We start from the raw sequence: 24,607 nt of genomic DNA on the forward strand, positions 1-24,607 counted from the left end.
TGTCTGGCTCGTTTCTCGGACCTCTCAATCCTGTAGCCCCAGGAGTGGAAATGCAAGCGTAGTGTCTCCACGCTAGTCATTTTCTTTTCAGATGATTCTTACCTCAAATTACAGATCATTTTGGTAATGATTCTGCTCTGAAGATTGTTACTGCACCTTGTCACCTGGTATGAACTAGAAAGCAGCTTTAAATTTTGGATAATTTATCACACTGCCCTTATCTGATGATCAGGAAGGACAGCTGGCATCCTTAGTCACCAACTCAAGACTTGTATAAGCAGTCTTAAGAAGGTAGTCTGGCTTTCATTCCTTTTAAGAACCTGATGTCAAAGAATGAAAAACAGGGGCATCTGGGTGGCTCAGTCGTTAAGTGACTGCCTTTGGCTCAGCTCATGATTCTGGGGTTCTGGGATTCAGCCCCGCACTGGGCTCCCTTTCTCCCTCTCCCGTCCCCCCGGTTGTGCACACACTTGCTCGCTCTAATAAAATCTTTTTTTTTAAAGAGGACAAAGAATAAAGTTGTACAGGCACTAAATCCAAAATCAAGGTGACCAGAAAAGCCAGTTAGATCTGGGCTAGTTTAACTGTCAGACGTACGAAGATAAGTGGAATTTAGAATGTGTACCCATTTTGGGGATTCATCTTGCATCACTGCCCCCCCCCGCTTCATCCCAGTTTTTTATTATTTCATCAAAGGCAGTTTTTGAAGGAACAAAATTTCATTTTGGTTTTGGGTATTATATTAGTGGTAAGTAATTTCAGATCAAATATGCTATTGGAAATCTACCAGTAAGTTCATTATTTTAGATTTTTGCAGCACCTTAAGAAGTTCAAGAATGGGAAATGTGAGTGTAATCAATATTCTCCTTCTTCCACGTTTGTCCAAAGTCTTTTTCCTTTTTTTATTCTACAAAAGTACTTAATTGATCACGTCCTTCTTAGAAGACCCTCGAAGAAGAACACTGCAGGCTTAATGAATCTTTCAAAATCTCCATATATTTCTAACGAGAAGTACGGTGACAAGATGCGTACTATGAGATACCGAAAATAAGGGGCTTAAGTTGTGATAATGACATGAATCACAAGCTTATCAGAAAAATATGCTGAACTATTCCTCCACAGTGAGAGTTTTGATAATATCTCAGACCTGCTACTTTTGGACAATGGGATGCTTTTCAGCCTGGGGCAGAGGAAGAGGGCAGGAGGGATAAGCGATTCCAGGAATAAAATACCAGCCGTTGACCCAACGAAGTTCAATTCAGCTGCGCTAGTCTGTCGAGTCTCTCAAGGCCTGGAGTGCTCAGAACCAGACAGCAGGGAGTATGCCAAAAGACCTTATTTTTGAAACAAAGAGCTCTATCATTTTTAATTTTCAAAATCAGTAAATTAAGCTGGGTATTTAAAACATTTCTGCACTTTTTGAAAGTCATAATTAGCTAGAGAATTCTTTGGGGGATTTAAAATAGAAGTTCAAGGATAAAAAAGCTTCTTTCCTTTCTTCACTGACACATTCTGATAAATGTAAATTTCCAGCAAAAATAAAGTTTTATTCCTACCAAAATGAAATTCACCATTTTGTTTATCCTCACTTCAAGTGAGAAAGACTCGAATATTAGATTGAAAATAGGCCTAAAAGTCTATCTTGAAGAGGATAATGTTCTCGTGAAATCATGCCACCTGAATTGAACATTTAGGAATTTACATAACACTGTTCAACACAACTGGATTCTGAAAATAGAACTTTATATTCAAACTTAATGTGTTTATGAACATTTTTAAACAATAGTTTTCATACTTGTAACTTATTTGATTCAATGTCAGACAATTTCTGTTTCCATGATGAAAAAAGAATCAATAGACCCAGAAATGATAATCATACCAATTCTTGGTAGGCAATTGATACTACATTCAAGATGAGTTGACTTTTAATATAGTTAACGTAGAACTACAGTGTATTTTAATTGCGCATCAGAAATGATTTACCAAATTTGATTACCATGTACCATTCGGAATGACTTGTAGATTTTACCATTTCACCTGATCTTGGAACAGAATCAGACATTTTATGGATTTCTTCAGTAACCGGTGTCACTTGTATTCAGCAGATTTGCCTCTTCCTCAGAATTATTACTACTTAGATGGCAGTCTGTGTAGGGTCCCTTTTTTACAACCGTATCTGGCGCGGTCAGCAGGGAGAGCAGGCGATGTTCCATCTGCTCGGGATCCTGGAAGCTCCCCCGACAAGAAACTTCTCGCTCTGGTAATAACAAGCAAGGAGCTGAACTACCCACGCCAGGAACTTCGGAACCTCCCACTCGTCCCACTCCCACTCAGTCTCAGCCACATCACAAAAACTCGTGCCATCCCGTGTTTAAGAATATTTTGATACTTAAGGAAAAAAATCGACCTCCATAGTAATTGAAAATGTCAAACCACCACTGAACAGATACGGAAAAGCAAGCTAAAGTCAGTGCGAGGGGCCAGCGTCTTTTCCCTCTCTGCGCTTTCTTCACAAGCCACCTTGAGTCTGTTATAAGGCCGTGTTTCCCTTCAGGAAAAATTGTTGCCACTTCCTCTTAAAACGGTGTCCCGAGTCCCAGCTGAAAGTTAGCAAGAGGGAGACAAGTTCTAACAGCTGGTCCTGGGTCTGCAGCCAGACGTTCTAGAACAGATCAGCACTGAGCTGTTGAAATACAGGACTTTGACTTTTTGTTGAATCGCCTACATTATTGTTTCTCACTTGTCTTCATTCTCTTGAAGGTAATATCACATGTAGAAGACACTAAGTGACCCAAAGGGTGAGTATCTTGTGTAGGGTTATCTAACCTTCAGAGAAATATCAGACTTCCAAAAAAAAAAAAAAAAAAAAATCAACTGCTCTTGACCCCTGAAAAAAAATCCAGACAGTCAAAGCCATGGTCGAGGATGCCTGAGTAGGGAGGAAGGTGAGTTTTCTTTAGGCTTTTCCCCTCTTCTAGTTATTGCTGGTGAGGGAAAGTAACCAGTCTTGGGTGCAACCCAATGATAGTAAAAATGTTGAGTTGGTATCTGAGATTTGATCCCCTGGGCACTTGAAAATGGCAACATTACTGGAGGCAAAACAATCTCTATGGGTTTCAGTGCAATCACTCTGTCTTCTCCTCGAGGTCTTAGGAAGTTTGTATGCCGTTCGTGGGGTCTGGGGTGAGCTGGGTTCCTCATAAACGTAGGCACTAAGGGGTTGGTGGCAGGCTTGCTGGGCTTTCTGACCCGCAGGGAGGAGGCAGCTGTAGTTGCGTTTTTCTGTGGAAGAGATGTTTTTGTTGTTAATATCTCTGACCGATTAGCATTAACATTAGTTTCTCGATTCAGGAACTCAGTGATTTTCATTTGGAGGCTGTTATTGTCATTAGTGGGAGCTTTCGGCAGTGATAGTTTTGATTTTTTCTTCTTCTTCTCCCGTTTTGAAGATTTACCCAACTCAATTCCATCCAGCAGACCCTTTGCTGCAGCGCGGGCCAAAACGTCTTTCACAGACACTGTCTCAGATGGGTCCCGCTGCAATTAAAAGAAGCAGTTACTCAATGTCGGAGTTAACTGTTGCTGTGTACCCCACAAATGTTCTCAGTTTCAGGAAAAATAAACGAGTACCTTTATTACTATTAAAAAAAATGGTTTTCCGGCCTTAGTCCTGAATACATACCATTAACCTCAGCAAATGACTTTTTTTTGGTAAAATTCCCCATTTGTAAATCTGATAGAAAAAAGGAAATTCTAGAACTTATTTCTTCCATGTGAGCTAAGAGGAACTAGATGTTGCAAAGTGCCTAGAAAGTGGGGGTGGAGAGCAGGCAAGGGAGGAAAGCTCAGGAGTAATAGACAGATAAAAATAGGGATTTGGGGGTGCCTGGCTAGCTCAGTCAGAAGAGTAGGCAACTCTTGCTCTCAGGGTCATGGGTTCGAGCTCCATGTTGGGTGTGGAGTTTACTAAATAAATAAATAAATACACTTTTTAAAAAATAGGGATTTGTGCCACATAGTAGTAACTCTTTCTCCTGTCTTTTAGCTATTTAATTTTTTTATTATTTTCGTTAGCCAGCATATAGTACATCATTAGTTTTTGATGTCGTGTTCAAGGATTTATTAGGTGCGTATAACACCCAGTGCTCATCACAACACTTGCCCTCCTTAATGCCCATCACCTGGTTACCCCATCCCCCCCCCCACCATCCCCTCTGTAACCCTCGTTTGTTTCCCGGAGTCCAGAGTCTCTCATGGTTTGTCTCCCTCTCTGATTTCTTCCCATTCAGTTTTCCCTCCCTCCCCCTGTGGTCCTCTGTGCTATTCCTCATGTTCCACATTAGACTGAAGCCATATGATAAATGTCTTTCTCTGCTTGACGTATTTCACTCAGTACAATCTCCTCACAGTCCCATCCCTATTGGTGCAAATGGTGGGTATTCATAAGCCTCACCATTACAAAGTGTTCACAAAGTACCTAGGTTCCTCTTTATAAGGCTTGTTGTTTCTTAACAAACCTTATAAAGGTTTATTGTTTCTTAATTCCAACATATGACATGGTCTGGAGTTCTTCCCCCTTACCTCCCTTGTTAGAACAGAAAGAAAACAACCGTTGGTAATTCCAGATGGTTCCATTCTGAAAAATTTATCAGTAGACAGTTGTATTTCCTTTAAGGAGCACAGTGGAAGGACAGGAGGACTAAGCCTGCAATAGATGTGAACAAACAGGAAATGGTTAGAATGGCTTGTCTGCCAATTGAGAGACCATAAATTGCAACAGCTTCTCTTATATTATGTTTTCTAATCATAATCTAATCTAATCATTTAAACAAAAATTCCAAATAAGAATAAAATGCCAAAGCAGAACAATATTATAAATTAAAAGCTCTAATATTTCATGTTAGCTCATTATTTTGTTTCCCAAGGCTTCAGTCTTTGAACAGCGCTGCCAAGAATATCAACCTTGCCGCAAATCAAAAACTTCTTTCCAGGTTGCTAATATGGTAACAAAAAGACTTCCATTATCAAAACAGGTAAACATGGATAGTAATTACAAAGGTATAATAGAAAAAAATCCTTTACTTTCACATGTTGTCAAAATACAAGTAATATGACTTTCTTCTTTTGATTACTTTTGGCACAATTACAATATAAAAATGGCCTACTGTTTTAACTATATTATTCTTCCCAACCACTTTTTGAGTATAATGGATTTGTTACACAGTACTCAAGAAAATGGATAATGAAGAAAAGATTTTGTGCCAGAAACATAATTTCTAATCACTATTATGTGTAAAATAACATTTTGGTTTTGTATTTTTATATTTACTACTTACTATTTAATTTCATTCAATAGTAAATGGTTCACTCATAAATAATAAATAATTCTTATATTCCCATGCTTTTGTAATTAAAATATAACTAATAAAAGCAATGAACATTTTTCCTTATAAATTAAGGTATCAGGAAGTCTTGCTAATAATTTTTGTGTATTTTGAAATTTAGCACCATTTTTTTCAAGTCTTTATTTAAATTCCAGTTAGTTAACAGTGTAATATTAGTTTTGGGTATAGAATTTAGTGATTTAAAACCATTTTAAATGTATATTTATTTATTCACTATTTGCCTACTATGTACAAATATGTGTACATAAAATATTAATTCTCTTAACTAGTTCACAGTTTAGTTGGAGAAACTAATCAGTTTATGATAACATAAAGAACACCCAATAAGAATGCTGAGCCAAATTATGTAGGAATATAGAATAAGGTACAATTAACTCTGGCCATGGGATAGCAGATATGAAGACTGTGCAGAAGTAACATTGGTGCTGTGTCTTGAAAAATGAGGAAGTTTCCAACAACATAAAGTATTTCTAGGCAGAAAGAAGAACATGAACAAAAGCACAAATGTGTCATAAAAAGGTGTGTTCACACCCTCCAATCCAGCAATTGCACTACTAGATATTTACCCAAAGGATACAAAAGTACAAATTCAAAGGGATACATGCACCCTGATGTTTATAACAGCGTTATCAGCAACAGCCAGACTATGGAGAGAGCCCGAACGTCCATTGACATGAATGGGAAAAGAAAATGGTTGATGTACATGATGGAATATTACTCAGCCATCAAAAAGAATGAAGTCTTGCCATTTGCAAGGACATGGATAGAGCTAGAGGGTATTATACTAAGTGAAATAAGTCAGAGAAAGACAAATACTGTATGATTTCAATCGTATGTGAGATTTAAGAAAGAAAATAGATGAACATATGGGAAGGAAGGGGGAAAAAAGGAGAGAAAAAATAAGTGACTCAACAATAGAGAACAAACTGAGGGTTGATGGAGGGAGGTGGTGGGGGATGGGCTAGATGTGTTCATCTAGCCCATGGGTATTAAGGAGGACACTTATTAAGATTGGCCCTGGGTTTTGTATGTAAGTGATGAATTGCTGAATTTTACTCCAGAAACCAGTATTGCACTGTATGTAATTTAATGTAATTTAATTTAAACCTATTTTAAATGACATTTTAAATTAAATTTAAAAAATAATTTTAAAAAATGTGTTCAGGGTACAGCAAGTATTTCTAGGTGGCTGGGACATAAGCTGAATAAGGGGATGTAGGGGTCACTTAGGATACAGGCAGACACACATAACCTCAAATGACATGCCAAAGAGTGACGCAAATGGTGGTTCTTAATAAATTTTTATGTTGAACTAAACTGAAATATAATAGCCATGTAGGTTCTAAAGGCAAGAGAGCCAGTCATTCCTCTCACTGACCTTATAACCTACGAGTTGCATTTCTGAGGCCTATTCATATATGTGCTCTCCACAAATAGAAATCATCAAACAAAATTTATTCACATAAGATAAAGAATGCTCTCTGAAAATAATGATTACTTACCAATTTAGAACATATTTAGTTCCAGAATATAAATATGAAGGTTGGGATTTTGTCAGTTTTAATTTATAATATATTTCTAGCACCTATAAGAGTGACTGGTATATAATAAATATCCAGTAAGTATTTGATACACGTGATATATCTTAGCTATATATGCTGTCTTTCCTAATGGTAATAATAATCCTAATTAAGATTGGTCAAGTTACCTTATAGAAATTGTCCCCACATAACAAAATTATTTCTAAACCCTAGCTTATAGGCCATTTCTTCAAATAATAAATTAATAAATAATATTAGTCTCACACATACTTGACTTAGATGATCACAATTGGAATCTGTGGAGTTGATATTTAAATGAGATTTGGGATTTAGAGTTGATCCTGGAATGGCTGAGGACTTGAAGGTATTGGGGGGAGTTGGATGTATTCCATGCATAAGACAGACATCAATTTTAGGGAGCCACAGTGGACTGTTAGGGGTTAAATAGTGTTCCTCCAAAATTTTATGTCGACCCAAAACCCAGAATGTGACCTTATTTGGGAAATGGGGTCGTTGCAGATATCATTAGTTAAGATAAGGTAATACTGGAGTGGAGTAGACCCTAAATTCAATATTGGTGTTCCTATAAGTAGGGCAGATACAGAGATACACAGGGGAAGAGGGCCATATGAAGATGGAGACAAAGAGTGACACAGCTATAAGCCAAGGACACCAAAGATGGCTAACAACATCAGAAGCTGGGAGAGAGGCATAAAGAAGATTCTCCCTCAGAGGCTCCAGAAGCCAACCAACCTGCCAACACCTTGACATTTGGGCTTTTGGTCTCCAAAACTGTGAGAAAATAAATTTCTCCTGTTACAAGTTGCCAGGTTTGGGATAATTTATCGTGCAGCCCAGGAAAATAAGACACCTGGGAAAGGGAATTTTGCAGATGTAATTAAGGTCTCAAATTAGTTAACCTTAAGCTATGCCTATATTCAGGGTGGACCTGACCTAATCACATGAACCCTTTAAACCCAGACCTACGCAAGTTTTTGGAAGATGGCGGCAGAGTAGGAGGATCCTAGGCTCACCATGTCCCATGCATACAACTTAATAACTATCAAATCATCCTAAATACCCCAGAACTTGATCTGAAGACTGGCAGAAAAACTCCACAACTCAAGGTAGAGAAGAGGCCACACTGAAGAATGTAGGAAGTGTGGAGACTCAGCTTGGAAGAGAAATGGGTTGTGCAATTGTAGTGGGGTGAGATCCATGGTCCCCAGCAAGAGATACACTACCACATAGAACACATAGGAAAGATGAATCCCCATAGCAATGCACTTAAAAAGTGAGAGGGGAGTTTTGTGAGTTCTTCTAACCAGCAGGGCATAAACCCTGGAGTTTTAAAGGTCAGCATGCTTGGATCTGGGAGAGCTTGGAGGACATTGGGACTGCTTTTGGAGGAAAGGTAGGCAAACAGCCTGCAGACATACAGTGTGGAAACAGCAATCTGCAGAGTGCCTGGAACACAAGAGTGGGGAGGTTCTTTGCTCAAAGGAATTGACTGCCATCATTTCCCTCCCCTGCCCCTCAGCATAAGCACAGGAGTGACACTCACAACCTAACTTGATTAGACTAAACCCTGCTTCCTCCCCCACTGGAAGAACCGTCCTTTCCAGTCACCCTTGCCTCAGGCTCAGTGTGGGCTTTCCCAGAAAACTGGCCCATATCCCTGCCAACACCATATCTCCTGACTCAGGAGTTTTAGTGAGGCCTCGGTTCTGGTAACAATGGAGACCTGTCTCATTTCACAAGCAGGTCAGAGCACACTTAGTTAAAATGTACCACATTCAGTCCAGAGTCCAAACACTGCCCACAACAGAAAAAGAGAGCCTCTGCAGATGACTGGGCTGAAGGACAAAGTGGCCAGGCCATGACAGCGGAGCACACACTAGAGACACTCCAAGAAGTGCCAGGCCCTGGAGAACAGGGAACACTACACTGCAGGGCACTACAGGACCTCTTCTTCATAAAGCCATTACCCTCAAGAACAGGAGACAGAGCTGACCTTCCTAACACAGAGACAGACAAAATGAGAAGACAGAGGAATTTGTTCCAAATGAAAGAACAGGACAAGGTCACAGTTGGACATCTAAGTGAAACAGATGTAAGTAACACTTCTGACTGAGAATTTAAAGCACTAATCATGCTTGAGAGGAGGGCTGGGGGCCCCCAGCACAGGCCAGGCATTCGTCAGCCACAGGCCTTCGATCTCTCTGAGTCAGTGGTCACCCTGTGGTCCTGCTGGCTCCATGTCATTCTGCAACTTCTTTGGTTGGCGAGGTTTTCCAGAACCACTTCGAGCCACTTGTCTATGTGAGCACCAAGTATGACTGTGAGCTTTTCTTTAGCTGCTGAAAGTATGAACGTGTGGCCACTCTCACTGAGACCATGCACAAGATCGTGTGGCTGAGTGTCAGGAGCACAATACACCTAAAGCCCTAAAAGTGTCCTGTGGTAGGTGTAGCCTTGGGCTGGGACAGAAGTTCCTGAATGATGGCGCCAAGTCAGGGAAGCCCTGTTTCTGAATATTTAGCCACATGCTGAAGTTCAACTGGAAATGCAAACGAGCTTCTGCCTCTCAGGAGCCATAGGCAGCAGTGCATACCTGTTCCGGCTGGACTCTGTCCTGTGGCCACACTCCAACCATCTCACTGTGGAACTGGAGGCCCAGACATTCAGACGGGAGAGAGCTAATTGAAGAATCAGGAATTTGTGGCTCTACAAGGTTCTTCTTGGGAAAAACACTGGTTCGCTACAAAGGCCCACACCCTGCTGCCAGGATGGACGTGGAGGGCCCAACTGTGGGCTTACCTCAGCCTCTTGCTCATATGGGAGTCTCACTAAGGTGGGCCGTTAAGCCTAGAATGTCTTGGAATGATGTTGCATCCCCACCTTCTCTTCTCCTCAGCCCACTGTTCCCTCCTTGCCCATATGAAGTCACCCCATGGGAACGGGTTCTGAGACAGGCTCTCACCCTCACAAAGCTTGGTCCATCTTCCCCAGGCTATGCTGGGAGACAGAATGCAAAGGGAGACAGCTCTCACCAGCTGCTCCAGCATAAATCGTTACATGAGTCACTCTGGTTAAACCCTTCCAAGCAGCCAGAATGGTGATGATCGTTGACCCACTGGAGGAGTGGGCTAAGGGTACAGACCTCTGGTCTCTCAGTTATGAGAGGAGAAATCCCAAACCCTGTTTCACAATCTGTGCTGGTACATCTTGCCTCACTCAGGCTTAGGAAAGTGGTTGTTGCTCCATTATCCTGACTGCCCAAGGCCAGGATTCAGAGCCCACAGTTCACACCTTCCCAGGAAGCAGTGACTGCACTATCTTGCACACGCTTCGAAGCTCTTGCTGTCTGGGAAGGTAGTGATGCTGAAGCTCCCTCCCATCTTAACTCCTCTACAGAATAATCAGGAGATCCATAAACAAATGGAACCCCCCAAATAAAACAATAATAATAAAATAACGCAATGATCACAAAGATACTAGACTTGTGAAAAGAGGGGAAGACATCAGTGAGACTATTAACACAGAGATAATAACATAGCAGAGATAAAGGTCTTAATAAATGAAACGAGATACATGCTTGATGGAACGGACAGCAGGCTGGAAGAAGCACAGGAATAAATTAATGACCTAGGAAATCAAGCTGAACAAAAGAGAGAAAAAAAGAATTATGCAAAACAAGAATAGACTTAGGGAACTCAGTGACTCCATCAAATGTAATAGCATCCCCCCCCTTTTTTTAAGATTTTATTTATTTACTTAACAGAGAGAGACACAGCAAGAAAGGGAACACCAAGCAAGGGGAGTGTGAGTGGGAGAAGCAGGCTTCCTTCCGAGCAGGGAGTCTGATGCAGTGCTCCATCCCAGGACCCTGGGATCATGACCTGAGCTGAAGGCAGACACTTAATGACTGAGCCACCCAGGCACCCCCCTGTGACAGCATTCTTATTATAGGGGTCCCAGAAGAGGAAGACAGAGATAAGGGGGCAGAAAATTGAAGAGGCAATAGCTAAAAACTTCACTCATCTGGGGAAGGTAAAAGATATCCAGATCCAGGAGGCACAGAGAACCCCCAACAAAATCAACAAAAGCAGATCCACACCAAGACTTGATTTTTTAATTTTAAGTAGGCACCATACCCAACACTGGGCTCAAGCTCACAACCCTAAAATCAAGAGTCTCATGCCTGAGCCAGCCAGGTACCCCACCAAGACATATTATAATTAAAATGGCAAAATATAGTGATAAGGAAAAAATATTAAAAGCAACAAGACAAAAGAAGACAGTTACATACAATGGAAACCCCATAAGACTATCAGTGGATTTTTTTCATTAGAAACTTTCCAAGCCAGAAAAAAAGTGGCATGATATATTCAAAGTGCTAAGTGGAAAAAACCTGCAGGCAAGAATACTCTATCCAGCAAGGCTATCATTTGAAATAGGAGAGATAATGAATTTCCCAAACAAAAACTAAAGGGGTTCATGACCACTATGCCAGCCCTGCAAGAAATAAAGAGGACTCTTTGAGTGGAAAGGAAAGACCAAAATGACAGTATGAAGGTAGGAAACACAAGAGCAGCCAAAATGAATACTTCTGTAAAAAAAAAAAAAAAATCAGTCAAGGAACTCAGAAAATAGAAGGATGTAAAGTATGACACCATATAGCTAGAACATGGCGAAGAGAAAAGTAAAGAATGAGTTCAAACTTAGATAACCATCAACTTAATAGAGACTGCCATATGTAGATGTTATGTACAAACCTGATGGTAACCACAAATAAATGGGCAAAGAATAAAGAGGAAGAAATCCAAATATATCACTAAAGAAAACCAGCAATCCATGAAAGAGAGAACAACAAAAAATGATCAGAGAAAATCTTCAGAAACAACCACAAAACAAGCAATACAATGGCAATAAATACATATCTATCAATAATTACTTTGAATGTAAATGTACTAAATGCACCAATCAGAAGAAGTAGGGTGACAGAATGGATAAAAAAACAAAACCCATCTGGATGCTGCCTATCAGAGAGTCATTTCAGACCTAAACACATCTGCAAGACTGAGAGTGAGGGGATAGAGAAACATTTGTCATGTAAATGATGTCAAAGAAAGGTAGAGTAGCAATACTTAGCTCAAACAATATAGACTTTAAAAAAAGACTGTAACAACAAAGGAGGACACTATATAATTATAAAGGGGACAATCCAGTAAGAGGTAACATTTATAAATGTTTATGTACCCAACGTGGGAGCACCCAAATGCATAAAACAGTTAATAACAAACTTAAAGAAACCAATTCATAATAATGCAATAATAGTAGCAACTTTAACACCCCACTCACATCAATGGAGAGATCATCTAAACAGAAAGTCAACAAGGAAACAATGGCTTTGAATGACACAATGGACCAAATGGACTAACAGAAATACTTGGAACAGTCCACTCTAAAACAGCAGAATACACATTCCTTTCAAGTGCACATGGAATGTTCTCCAGAACGGAGATCACTTGTTAGGCCACAGAACAGGCCTCAACAAATTCAAAAAGAATGAAGTAATACTGTGCATCTTTTCTCAACACACAGTGCTATGAAACTTTTTAGAAGTAAACCAGAAGAAAAAATCTGGAAAAACCACAAATACATGGAGGTTAAATAACATGCTATTAAATAATAGATGGTTCATCTAAGAAATAAAAGAAAAAATTTTTTAAAAAATGAAAAGAAATAAAAATGAAAACATAATTGTTCAAAATCTTCAGGACCCAGCAAAAGCAGTTCTAAGAGGGAAGTTAATAGTAATACAGGCCTGCCTCAAGAATCAGAAGAATCTTGGGGGTGCCTGGGTGGCTCAGTAGTTAAGCCTCTGCCTTTGGCTCAGGTCATGATCTCAGGGCCTGAGATGGAGCCCTGCATCGGGCTCTTTGCTCAGCAGGAAGACTGCTCCCCCACCCCCCACCGCCGCCTGCCCCTCTGCCTACTTGTGCTTGCTCGCTCTCTCTCTCTCTGTCAAATAAAATCTTAAAAAAACAAAAAAATAAGAAAAATATTAAATAAACAACCAACCTTACACCCAAAGGAGCTAGAAAAAGAATAACAAACAAAACCTAAAACTAACAGAAGGAAGGAAATAATAAGGATTAGAGCAGAAATAAATGCTACAGAAACTTAAAAATACAATAGAACAGATCATTGAAACCAGGATCTGGTTCTTTGGGAAAAAAAGTCAAATAAATCAATAAACCTCTAACCAGACTTACCAAGAAAAAAAGAGAAAGGATCCAGATAAATAAAATCACAAATGAGAGAGGAGAAATAGTAACCAACACCACTGAAATACAAATGCTTACAAGAGAATATTATGGAAAATTTTATGCCAACAAATTGGACAACGTGGGAGAAATGGATAAATTCCTAGAAACATATAACCTACCAAAATGGAAACAGGAAGAAATAGAAAATTTGAACAGACCAATTGGCAGCAAAGAAATTGAATCAGTAATCAAAAAGCTCCCATCAAACCAAAGTCCAGGACCAAGTAGCTTCCCACAGGAATTCTACCCAACATCTAAGAAGAGTTAATACCTATTCTTCTTAATCTATTTCAAAAAATACAAGAGGAAGGAAAACTTCCAAACTCATTCTATGAGGCCAGTGTTACCCTGATAAAGATGTCACAGAAAGAGAGACCTAGGGGCCAGTATCGCTGAGGAGCATAGATGCAAAAATTCTCAACAAAATACCAGGAAATCAAATCCAATAATATATCTTAAAAATTACTGATGATGATCAAGTGGAATTTATGCCTGGGTTGTAAGAGTGGTTCAGTGTTCCCAGATCAACCAATGTGATACGTCACATCAAGATAAGAAAAGATAAGAACCATATGATCATTTCAATAGATGCAGAAAAAGCATTTGAGGGGTCCCTGGGTCGTTCAGCTGGTTAAGCATCAAACTGTTGGTCTCAGTTCAGGTCTTGATCTCGGGGTTATAAGTTCAAGCCTCACACTGAAAAAGAAAAGAAAAGAAAAAGCATTTGCCAAATACAACATCCATTCATGATGAAAACCCTCAACATGGCAGGTTTAGAAGGAACACACCTCAACATAATAAAGGCCATAAAAACTGAGAATCTTTTCCCATAAAGTCAGAAACAAGACAAGGACGTGCACTCTTACCACTTCTATTCAACATAGCACTAGAAGTCCTAGCCACAGCAATATGACAACATAAAAAGCATCCAAATCAGCAAGGAAGAAGTAAAACCTTCACTATTTACAGATGACATACTATTATGTATAGAAAACTGACAAGACTACCAAAAAACTTCTAGAACTGATACATGAATTCAGTCAAGTCACAGGATACAAAATCAGTATACAGAAACCTGTTACATTTCTATACACCAGTAATGAAGCAGCAAAAAGAGAAACCAAGGAATTGATCCCATTCACAATTGCACCAAAAATAATGATGCCTCAGAATAAACCCAACCAAAGAGGTGAAAGAACTGTACTCTGAAAACTACAGAACACTGACTGATAAAAGAAATTGAAGATGATACAAAGAAACAGAAAGATATACTGTGCTCATGGGTTGGGAGAACAAATATTGTTAAAATGTCTGTACTACCCAAAGCAATCTACACATTTAATGCAGTTCCTATCAAAATACCAAAAGCATTTTTCAGAGAACTAGAACAAACAATCCCAAAATTTGTAGGGACCCACAAAATACCCCAAACAGGTACAGAAATCTTGAAAAGGAAAAAGAAAAGAAAAAAAAAAAAAGCTAAGCTGGAGGCATCACAATTCCAGACTTCAAGCTCTATTACAAAGCTGTAGTTATCAAAACAGTATGGTACTGGCATAAAAACAGACACATAGATCAATAGAACAGAATAGTAAATCCAGAAATAAACCCATAATTATATGGACAATTTCTCTTTGACAAAGCAGGAAAGAATAGCCAATGGGAAAAAGACAGTCTCTTCAACAAACGGTGTTGGGAAAACTGGACAGCAACATGCAAAAGAATGAAACCGACCACTTTCTTATGCCAGACACAAAAATAAATTCAAAATGGATTAAAGACCTAACTGTGAGACCTTGAAACCATAAAAATTCTAGAAAAGAGTACAGGCATTAATTTCTCTGACATCAGGTGTAGCAAGTTTTTTCTAGATAGATCTCCTAAGTCAAGGGAAACAAAAGCAAAAACAAACTATTGGGACTACATCAAAATAAAAGCTTCTGCACAGCAAAGGAGACAATCAACAAAACTAAAGGGCAGCCTGAGGAACGGGGGAAGATATATGCCAATGACATATTCAGTAAAGGGTTAGCATCCAAGATTACACAAAGAACTTATGAAACTCAACACCCTGAATCCAAATAATCCAATTTAAAAATGAGCAGAAGACATGAACAGACACTTCTCCAAAGAAAGCATTCAGATGGCCAGACACATGAAAAAATGCTCACCATCACTCATCATCAGGGGGATGCAAATTGAAACTACAATGAGATATCACCTCACAGAGGTCAGAATGGCTAAAAATCAACAACCCGGGAAACAAGGATTGGTGAGGCTGTGGAGAAAAAAGAACCCTTGTGCACTGTCGGTGGCAATGCAAATGGGTGCAGCCAGTGGACAACAGAATGGAAGGTCCTCAAAAAGCTACAAATAGGTGGGAGGAGCCAAGATGGCGGAGAAGTAGCAGGCTGAGACTACTTCAGCTTGCAGGAGATCAGCTAGAGAGCTTATCTAAAGATTGCAAACACCTGCAAATCCATCGGCAGATCGAAGAGAAGAAGAACAGCAATTCTAGAAACAGAAAAACAACCACTTTCTGAAAGGTAGGACTGGCGGAGAAGTGAATCCAAAGTGATGGGAAGATAGACCCAGGGGGGAGGGGCCGGCTCCCGGCAAGCGGCGGAGCAACGGAGAACAAAATCAGGACTTTTAAAAGTCTGTTCCGCTGAGGGACATCGCTCCGGAGGCTAAACCGGGGTGAAGCCCACTCGGGGTCAGCGTGGCCTCAGGTCCCGCAGGGTCACTGAAGGATCGGGGGTGTCGCAGAGCTTACAGGTATTAGAAGGGGGAAGCTTACTGTCTCTGCAGTAAGAGAGACAGAGACAGTAAGCTCGCAGTTCGGGGGTACCTTGAACCGGTCGCAGACTCGGTGAGCTCGGAGCGCGGCCGGAGGTCAGGCAGACGGGAGTAACTGGGCGCTGTTCTCTGAGGGCGCACTGAGGAGCGGGGCCCCGGGCTCTCAGCTCCTCCGGGCCGGAGACCAGGAGGCCGCCATTTGTATTCCCGTCCTCCAGAACTCTACGGAAAGCGCTCAGGGAACAAAAGCTCCTGAAAGCAAACCCAAGCGGATTACTCAGCCAGGCCCCCCTGGTAAGGGCTGTGCAATTTTGCCTGGGGCAAAGACACTTGAGAATCACTACAACAGGCCCCTCCCCCAGAAGATCAACAAGAAATCTAGCCAAGACCAGGTTCACCTACCAAGGAATGCCGTTTCAATACCAAGGAGAGCAGCAGAATTCCAGAATTCCAGAATTCCAGGAGAAAGCAAAACACGGAACTCATGGCTTTCTCCCTATGAGTCTTTAGTCTTCCAGTTAATTTATTTTTTCTTTTTCATTTTTTTCTCTTCTTCTGCTAAAATTTTTTAACCTTTACCCTTTTCTTTTTTAACGTTTTTTTAACTAGTTTATCTAATATATATTTTTTCTTTTTTTATACTTTTCTTTATTCGTTTTCTTTTTTTAATTCTTTTCTTTCTTTCCTTTTTTTTTTTTCTTTCTTTCTAAAACTCGTTTTTTCCCCTTTCTCCCCCCTCATGATTTGGGATCTCTTCTGATTTGGTTAAAGCATACTTTCATGGGGTTGTTGTCACCCTTTTAGTATTTTACTTGCTCCTTCATATACTCTTATCTGGACAAAATGACAAGGCAGAAAAATTCACTGAAAAACAAAAACAAAAACAAAAACAAGAGGCAGTACCAAAGGCTAGGGATCTAATCAATACAGACATTGGTAATATGTCAGATCTAGAGTTCAGAATGACAATTCTCAAGGTTCTAGCCGGGCTCAAAAAAGGCATGGAAGATATTAGAGAAACCCTCTCGGGAGATATAAAAGCCCTTTCTGGAGAAATAAAAGAACTAAAATCTAACCAAGTTGAAATCAAAAAAGCTATCAATGAGGTGCAATAAAAAATGGAGGCTGTCACTGCTAGGATAAATGAGGCAGAAGAAAGAATTAGCAATATAGAAGACCAAATGACAGAGAATAAAGAAGCTGAGCAAAAGAGGGACAAACAGCTACTGGACCACGAGGGGAGAATTCGAGAGATAAGTGACACCATAAGACGAGACAACATTAGAATAATTGAGATTCCAGAAGAAGAAAAAAGAAACAGGGGAGCAGAAGGTATACTGGAGAGAATTTCCCCAATATGGCAAAGGGAACAAGCATCAAAATTCAGGAGGTTCAGAGAACGCCCCTCAAAATCAATAAGAATAGGCCCACACCCCATCACCTAACAGTAAAATTTACAAGCCTTAGTGACAAAGAGAAAATCCTGAAAGCAGCCCGGGAAAAGAAGTCTGTGGTAAAAATATTAGATTGGCAGCAGACTTATCCACAGAGACCTGGCAGGCCAGAAAGAGCTGGCATGATATATTCAGAGCACTAAATGAGAAAAACATGCAGCCAAGAATACTATATCCAGCTAGGCTATCATTGAAAATAGAAGGAGAGATTAAAATCTTCCAGGACAAACAAAAACTGAAAGAATTTGCAAACACCAAACCAGCTCTACAGGAAATATTGAAAGGGGTCCTCTAAGCAAAGAGAGAGCCTACAAGTGGTAGATCAGAAAGGAACAGAGACAATATACAGTAACAGCCACCTTACAGGCAATACAATGGCACTAAATTCATATCTCTCAATAGTTATCCTGAATGTTAATGGGCTAAATGCCCCAATCAAAAGACACAGGGTATCAGAATGGATAAAAAAACAAAAACCATCTATATGTTGCCTACAAGAAACACATTTTAAGCCCAAAGACACCTCCAGATTTAAAGTGAGGGGGTGGAAAACAATTTACCATGCTAATGGACATCAGAAGAAAGCAGGACAGGCAATCCTTATATCAGATCAATTAGATTTTAAGCCAAAGACTATAACAAGAGATGAGGAAGGACACTATATCATACTCAAAGGGTCTGTCCAACAAGAAGATCTAACAATTTTAAATGTCTATGCCCCCAACGTGGGAGCAGCCAACTATATAAACCAATTAATAACAAAATCAAAGAAACACATCAACAATAATACAATAATAGTAGGGGACTTTAACACTCCCCTCACTGAAATGGACAGATCATCCAAGCAAAAGATCAACAAGGAAATAAAGGCCTTAAACGACACACTGGACCAGATGGACATCACAGATATATTCAGAACATTTCATCCCAAAGCAACAGAATACACATTCTTCTCTAGTGCACATGGAACATTCTCCAGAATAGATCACATCCTCGATCCTAAATCAGGACTCAACTGGTATCAAAAAACTGGTATCAAAAAATTCCCTGCATATTTTCAGACCACAATGCTCTGAAGCTAGAACTCAACTACAAGAGGAAGTTTGGAAAGAACCCAAATACATGGAGACTAAACAGCATCCTTCTAAAGAATGAATGGGTCAACCAGGAAATTAAAGAAGAATTGAAAAAAATCATGGAAACAAATGATAATGAAAACACAACGGTTCAAAATCTGTGGACACAACAAAGGCAGTCCTGAGAGGAAAATATATAGCGGTACAAGCCTTTCTCAAAAAACAAGAAAGGTCTCAGGTACACAACCTAACCCTACATCTAAAGGAGCTGGAGAAAGAACAAGAAAGAAACCCCTAAACCCAGCAGGAGAAGAGAAATCATAAAGATCAGAGCAGAAATCAATGAAATAGAAACCAAAAAAACAATAGAACAAATCAACCAAACTAGGAGCTGGTTCTTTGAAAGAATTAATAAAATTGATAAACCCCTGGCCAGACTTATCAAGAAGAAAAGAGAAAGGACCCAAATAAATAAAATCATGAATGAAAGAGGAGAGATCACAACTAACACCAAAGAAATACAAACTATTATAAGAACATACTATGAGCAACTCTACGCCAACAAATTTGACAATCTGGAAGAAATGGATGCATTCCTAGAAACATATAAACTACCACAACTGAACCAGGAAGAAATAGAAAGCCTGAACAGACCCATAACCTGTAAGGAGATTGAAACAGTCATTAAAAATCTCCAAACAAACAAAAGCCCAGGGCCAGACGGCTTCCCAGGGGAATTGTACCAAACATTTAAAGAAGAACTAATTCCTATTCTCCTGAAACTGTTCCAAAAAATAGAAATGGAAGGATAACTTCCAAACTCATTTTATGAGGCCAGCATCACCTTGATCCCAAAACCAGACAAGGATCCCATCAAAAAAGCGAGCTATAGACCAATATCCTTGATGAACACAGATGCGAAAATTCTCAGCAAAATACTAGCCAACAGGATTCAACAGTACATTAAAAGGATTATTCACCACGACCAAGTGGGATTTATTCCAGGGCTGCAAGGGTGGTTCAACATCCGCAAATCAATGTGATACAACACATCAATAAAAGAAAGAACGAGAACCATATGATACGCTCAATAGATGCTGAAAAAGCATTTGACAAAGTACAGCATCCCTTCCTGATCAAAACTCTTCAAAGTGTAGGGATAGAGGGCCCATACCTCAATATTATCAAAGCCATTTATGAAAAACCCACCGCAAATATCATTCTCAATGGAGAAAAGCTGAAAGCTTTTCCGCTAAGGTCAGGAACACGGCAGGGATGTCCATTATCACCACTGCTATTCAACATAGTACTAGAAGTCCTAGCCTCAGCAATCAGACAACAAAAGGAAATTAAAGGCACCCAAATCGGCAAAGAAGAAGTCAAACTATCACTCTTCGCAGATGATATGAGACTACATGTGGAAAACCCAAAAGACTCCACTCCAAAACTGCTAGAACTTGTACAGGAATTCAGTAAAGTGTCAGGATACAAAATCAATGCACAGAAATCAGTGCATTTCTCTACACCAACAACAAGACAGAAGAAAGAGAAATTAAGGAGTCAATCCCATTTACAATTGCACCCCAAACCATAAGATACCTAGGAATAAACCTAACCAAAGAGGCACAGAATCTATACTCAGAAAACTATAAAGTACTCATGAAAGAAATTGAGGAAGACATAAAGAAATGGAAAAATGTTCCATGCTCCTGAATTGGAAGAATAAATATTGTGAAAATGTCTATGCTACCTAAAGCAATCTGCATATTTAATGCAATTCCTATCAAAGTACCATCCATCTTTTTCAAAGAAATGGAACAAATAATCCTAAAATTTATATGGAACCAGAAAAGACCTCGAATAGCCAAAGGAATATTGAAAAAGAAAGCCAAAGTTCGTGGCATCACAATTCTGGACTTTAAGCTCTATTACAAAGCTGTCATCATCAAGACAGCATGGTACTGGCACAAAAACAGACACATAGATCAATGGAACAGAATAGAGAGCCCAGAAATAGACCCTCAACTCTATGGTCAACTAATCTTCAACAAAGCAGGAAAGAATGTCCAATGGAAAAGAGACAGCTTCTTCAATAAATGGTGTTGGGAAAATTGGAAAGCCACATGCAGAAAAATGAAATTGGACCATTTCCTTACACCACACAAGAAAATAGACTCAAAATGGATGAAGGACCTCAATGTGAGAAAGCAATCCATCAAAATCCTTGAGGAGAACACAGGCAGCAACCTCTTTGACCTCAACCGCAGCAACATCTTCCTAGGAACATCACCAAAGGCAAGGGAAGCAAGGGCAAAAATGAACTATTGGGATTTTATCAAGATCAAAAGCTTTTGCACAGCAAAGGAAACAGTTAACAAAACCAAAAGACAACTGACAGAATGGGAGAAGATATTTGCAAACGACATATCAGATAAAGGGCTAGTGTCCAAAATCTATAAAGAACTTAGCAAACTCAACACCCAAAGAACAAATAATCCAATCAAGAAATGGGCAGAGGACATGAACAGACTTTTCTGCAAAGAAGACATCCAGATGGCCAACAGACACATGAAAAAGTGCTCCATATCACTCGGCATCAGGGAAATACAAATCAAAACCACAATGAGATATCACCTCACACCAGTCAGAATGGCTAAAATTAACAAGTCAGGAAATGACAGATGCTGGCGAGGATGCGGAGAAAGGGGAACCCTCCTACACTGTTGGTGGGAATGCAAGCTGGTGCAACTTCTCTGGAAAACAACATGGAGGTTCCTCAAAATGTTGAAAATAGAACTGCCCTATGACCCAGCAATTGCACTACTGGGTATTTACCCTAAAGATACAAACGTAGTGATCCGAAGGGGCACATGCACACGAATGTTTATAGCAGCAATGTCCACAATAGCCAAACTATGGAAAGAACCTAGATGTCCATCAACAGATGAATGGATAAAGAAGATGTGGTATATATACACAATGGAATACTATGCAGCCATGAAAAGAAATGAAATTTGCCATTTGCGACAATGTGGATGGAACTAGAGCGTATCATGCTTAGCGAAATAAGTCAAGCGGAGAAAGACAACTATCATATGATCTCCCTGATATGAGGAAGTGGTGATGTAACATGGGGGCTTAAGGGGGTAGGAGAAGAATAAATGAAACAAGATGGGATTGGGAGGGAGACAAACCATAAGTGACTCTTAATCTCACAAAACAAACTGAGGGTTGCTGGGGGGAGGGGGGTTGGGAGAAGGGGGATAGGGTTATGGACATTGGGGAGGGTATGTGCTTTGGTGAGTGCTGTGAAGTGTGTAAACCTGGTGATTCACAGACCTGTACCCCTGGGGATAAAAATATATGTTTATAAAAAATAAAAAATTTAAAAAAATTAAATTTAAAAAAAAGCTACAAATAGAACTTTCCTAGGATCCAGCAATTGCACTACCCAAATAATACAAAAACACTAATTCTAAGAGGTACATATACCCGTCTTTTTATAGCAGCACTATTTATAATAGCCAAGGTATGGAAACAACCCAATTGTCCCTTGCTTGAGGAATAAAGAAGCTGTGGTACACACACACAAACACACACACACACGAATATTACTTGGCCTTAAAAAGACTGAAATCTCGCCATTTGCAATGAATGGATAGAGCTAGCAAGTATAATGCCAAATGAAGTAAGTCAGTGAAAGACAAATACCGTATGAATCTTATATGTAGAGTTTAAGAAACAAACAAGCAAAGGGAAAAAGAGAGAGAGGCAAGCCAAGAAACAGACTCTTAACTATAGAGAACAAACTGGTGGTTATTAGAGGGGAGGTGGTGGGGTGTGGGGGGAAAGGTGAAGGGGTTTAAGAGTACCCTTATCATGAGGAGCACTGAGAATGGGTAGAGTCGTTGAATCACTCTATTGCACACCCGAAACTAATATAGCACCGTATGTTTATGATACTGGAATTTAAAGTTTTTAAATATTTAAAACATGAACAATCTAGAAAATATTTGTAATTCTTATGAAAACAGCTAATATCCCTAATAAACAATGAGACATAGAAAAAGAAAAAGATGAATAATGCAGTTCAAAAAGTGGTAAAGAACACAGGCAGACAGCTTACAGATCAATAGCAATAACCATTACAATGAACATTCATTGAACATTCATTGAATAGTTGGGTGTCACGTGATGTTCATATGTTAATACATTCAGTCCCCACCAAGACCCACTGAGGTAGGGAATATGGGAACATGGAAAAATTCATTTTTTTAAAAGTTAGTATTTCTGTAATGTTTGAAGTTTTTACAGTATAGAACAAGGAAGAAAAAGCAGCGTAAACCTAAGGTAAGTACCATGATGGCTAAAGTCCAAAACTGAGCTGTGTTTGGAATATCAGAAGGAAATTTAAACACCAGATAGGTGAATAGATTGGATGGCATCTAATATTGCTTCCAAATGTAAATTCTACTATTTGGGGACTTAAGAAATGATTCTTAGAAGCCAGACACTGGGCTTCCCTAATCAATTCATAAGTTCTTTCAACAGCATCCTTAGCAAGTAGTTAAACCTCTTGAAAAAATATACTCTCCAATTTTAGACCAAATCCCACATTATTCTGTCTTCATGTCTTTTAATATTACTTGTGTCTTTTATACCATATTATGGATTAATCATTTACCATGGCTTACCTGAAATAAAATCTAATGAAATAAAATGTTTCTCCGTTTTTGCCACATTACAATCTTAGGAAACATCCCTGAGAAGACAAGTCAAATCATTCATGTTGATGAATTTGGTTATATACCCGCAATAATTCTCTTTGCCACTAGATGGTGATTTAGCTAATGCTGTGCTGAGAAGCTCTTAGAACAGGAGATTGGCCATTGGCCACCAACAGGAGCTACTTAATTAGGAAGTCAAGTAAGAAGAAGGGAAATACAAGTGTAATTAACATATCCACTTGTGAATGGCAAAGGAAAAAACATCAAGTCAAAAGGAGGGAGCAAATGCATATTAAGGAACTTCTGTAAGAATTATGGGAAAATTCAGAACATGAGAAGTAAGTAAAAAATAGAAGAGATGTTTTAAAATACCTACTGTACAGTCTTAAAGAACTAATTGGGGCCATGTATTTTTAGATCCTCTCCTTATTTTGACGTCCACGGTTCAGATGGAATATTCTCGCTCTGCCCTCTATCCATATTTTACTGAAGCATTGTACCCAGAAGTTACTTGAATTATTTAGGCTATTTTTACCTCAATCCTTTTGAGGGACAAAGGCTACAAGAGGCTAAGAAATGTGTTTTCAGATAATAAACGTGCAATTAAATAACTTTCTCTCTCCTTCCTAAGGTTATTTTATACACTTATTTTTCTTATACTTTACTGAGGCATAAATGTATATAAAACTCAAGATATAAAATTTAAATCTAATTTATCCAAAAACCAACCACCTCAAAGCCAAAATGCCTTTAGCTTGACTAACGATAACAACAACAGAAAGAACTGTTAGTACTACAAGGGAATACTCATGCCCAGCCATTGGCAAAGGTTCCACAGAATCTGCATTATAGTCGTAAGAAGTTGGGTTATTTGGTCATATTAAAGTATAATGTGGAATGTCTTTATATAACTTAGAAAATCACAACCATTTACTCTCAGCAATATCTGATTGAGTTCCAAGTGATCCTTTCTTTTCTTACCTGTAAGGCTGTACTTTAATCCCAAGGTCTTGAAATTCTAGTGCTTTCTTCACGACAGCTTCATTTTCTTCTGGGTAGACTGAACATGTGCAATAAACGACTGCTTGAGCCTTAGTAACTATAAAGGAGGTGTAATTAATAATAATAATGACTCCATTAACAATTCTAAACAGATTTATGTTTCCAAACATCTACTTGATACTAATACCACATGGCTGTAATGGGAATGATTTCCATAAACACTTGCATGACTCCCCTTTAAAGCACAGATTAGTAATGTAAGACTGTG

At 39.2% G+C, this 24,607-nt stretch overlaps 1 protein-coding gene across 3 annotated transcripts in view; it reads right to left on the reverse strand.

Annotated features, from left to right (window-relative positions):
- Positions 1 to 2,000: 2,000 nt before the first annotated feature.
- The window catches only part of NSUN7 (NOP2/Sun RNA methyltransferase family member 7), a 58,254-nt gene continuing 35,647 nt past the window's right edge, over positions 2,001 to 24,607 (reverse strand). For all 3 annotated transcript variants that reach the window (XM_044224337.1, XM_044224335.1, XM_044224334.1), the window contains 3 exons: positions 24,319 to 24,436; positions 4,582 to 4,705; positions 2,001 to 3,537 (listed from right to left, as the gene is read on the reverse strand). In XM_044224337.1, coding sequence (XP_044080272.1) covers positions 2,908 to 3,537; positions 4,582 to 4,705; positions 24,319 to 24,436 — 872 coding nt within the window. In that variant the 3' untranslated portion in view covers positions 2,001 to 2,907. The remainder of the gene's footprint in view (positions 3,538 to 4,581; positions 4,706 to 24,318; positions 24,437 to 24,607) is intronic.

Source organism: Neovison vison, chromosome 11 (assembly GCF_020171115.1).
Source record: "Neovison vison isolate M4711 chromosome 11, ASM_NN_V1, whole genome shotgun sequence".
In the NCBI taxonomy this organism is placed as follows: domain Eukaryota; kingdom Metazoa; phylum Chordata; class Mammalia; order Carnivora; family Mustelidae; genus Neogale; species Neogale vison.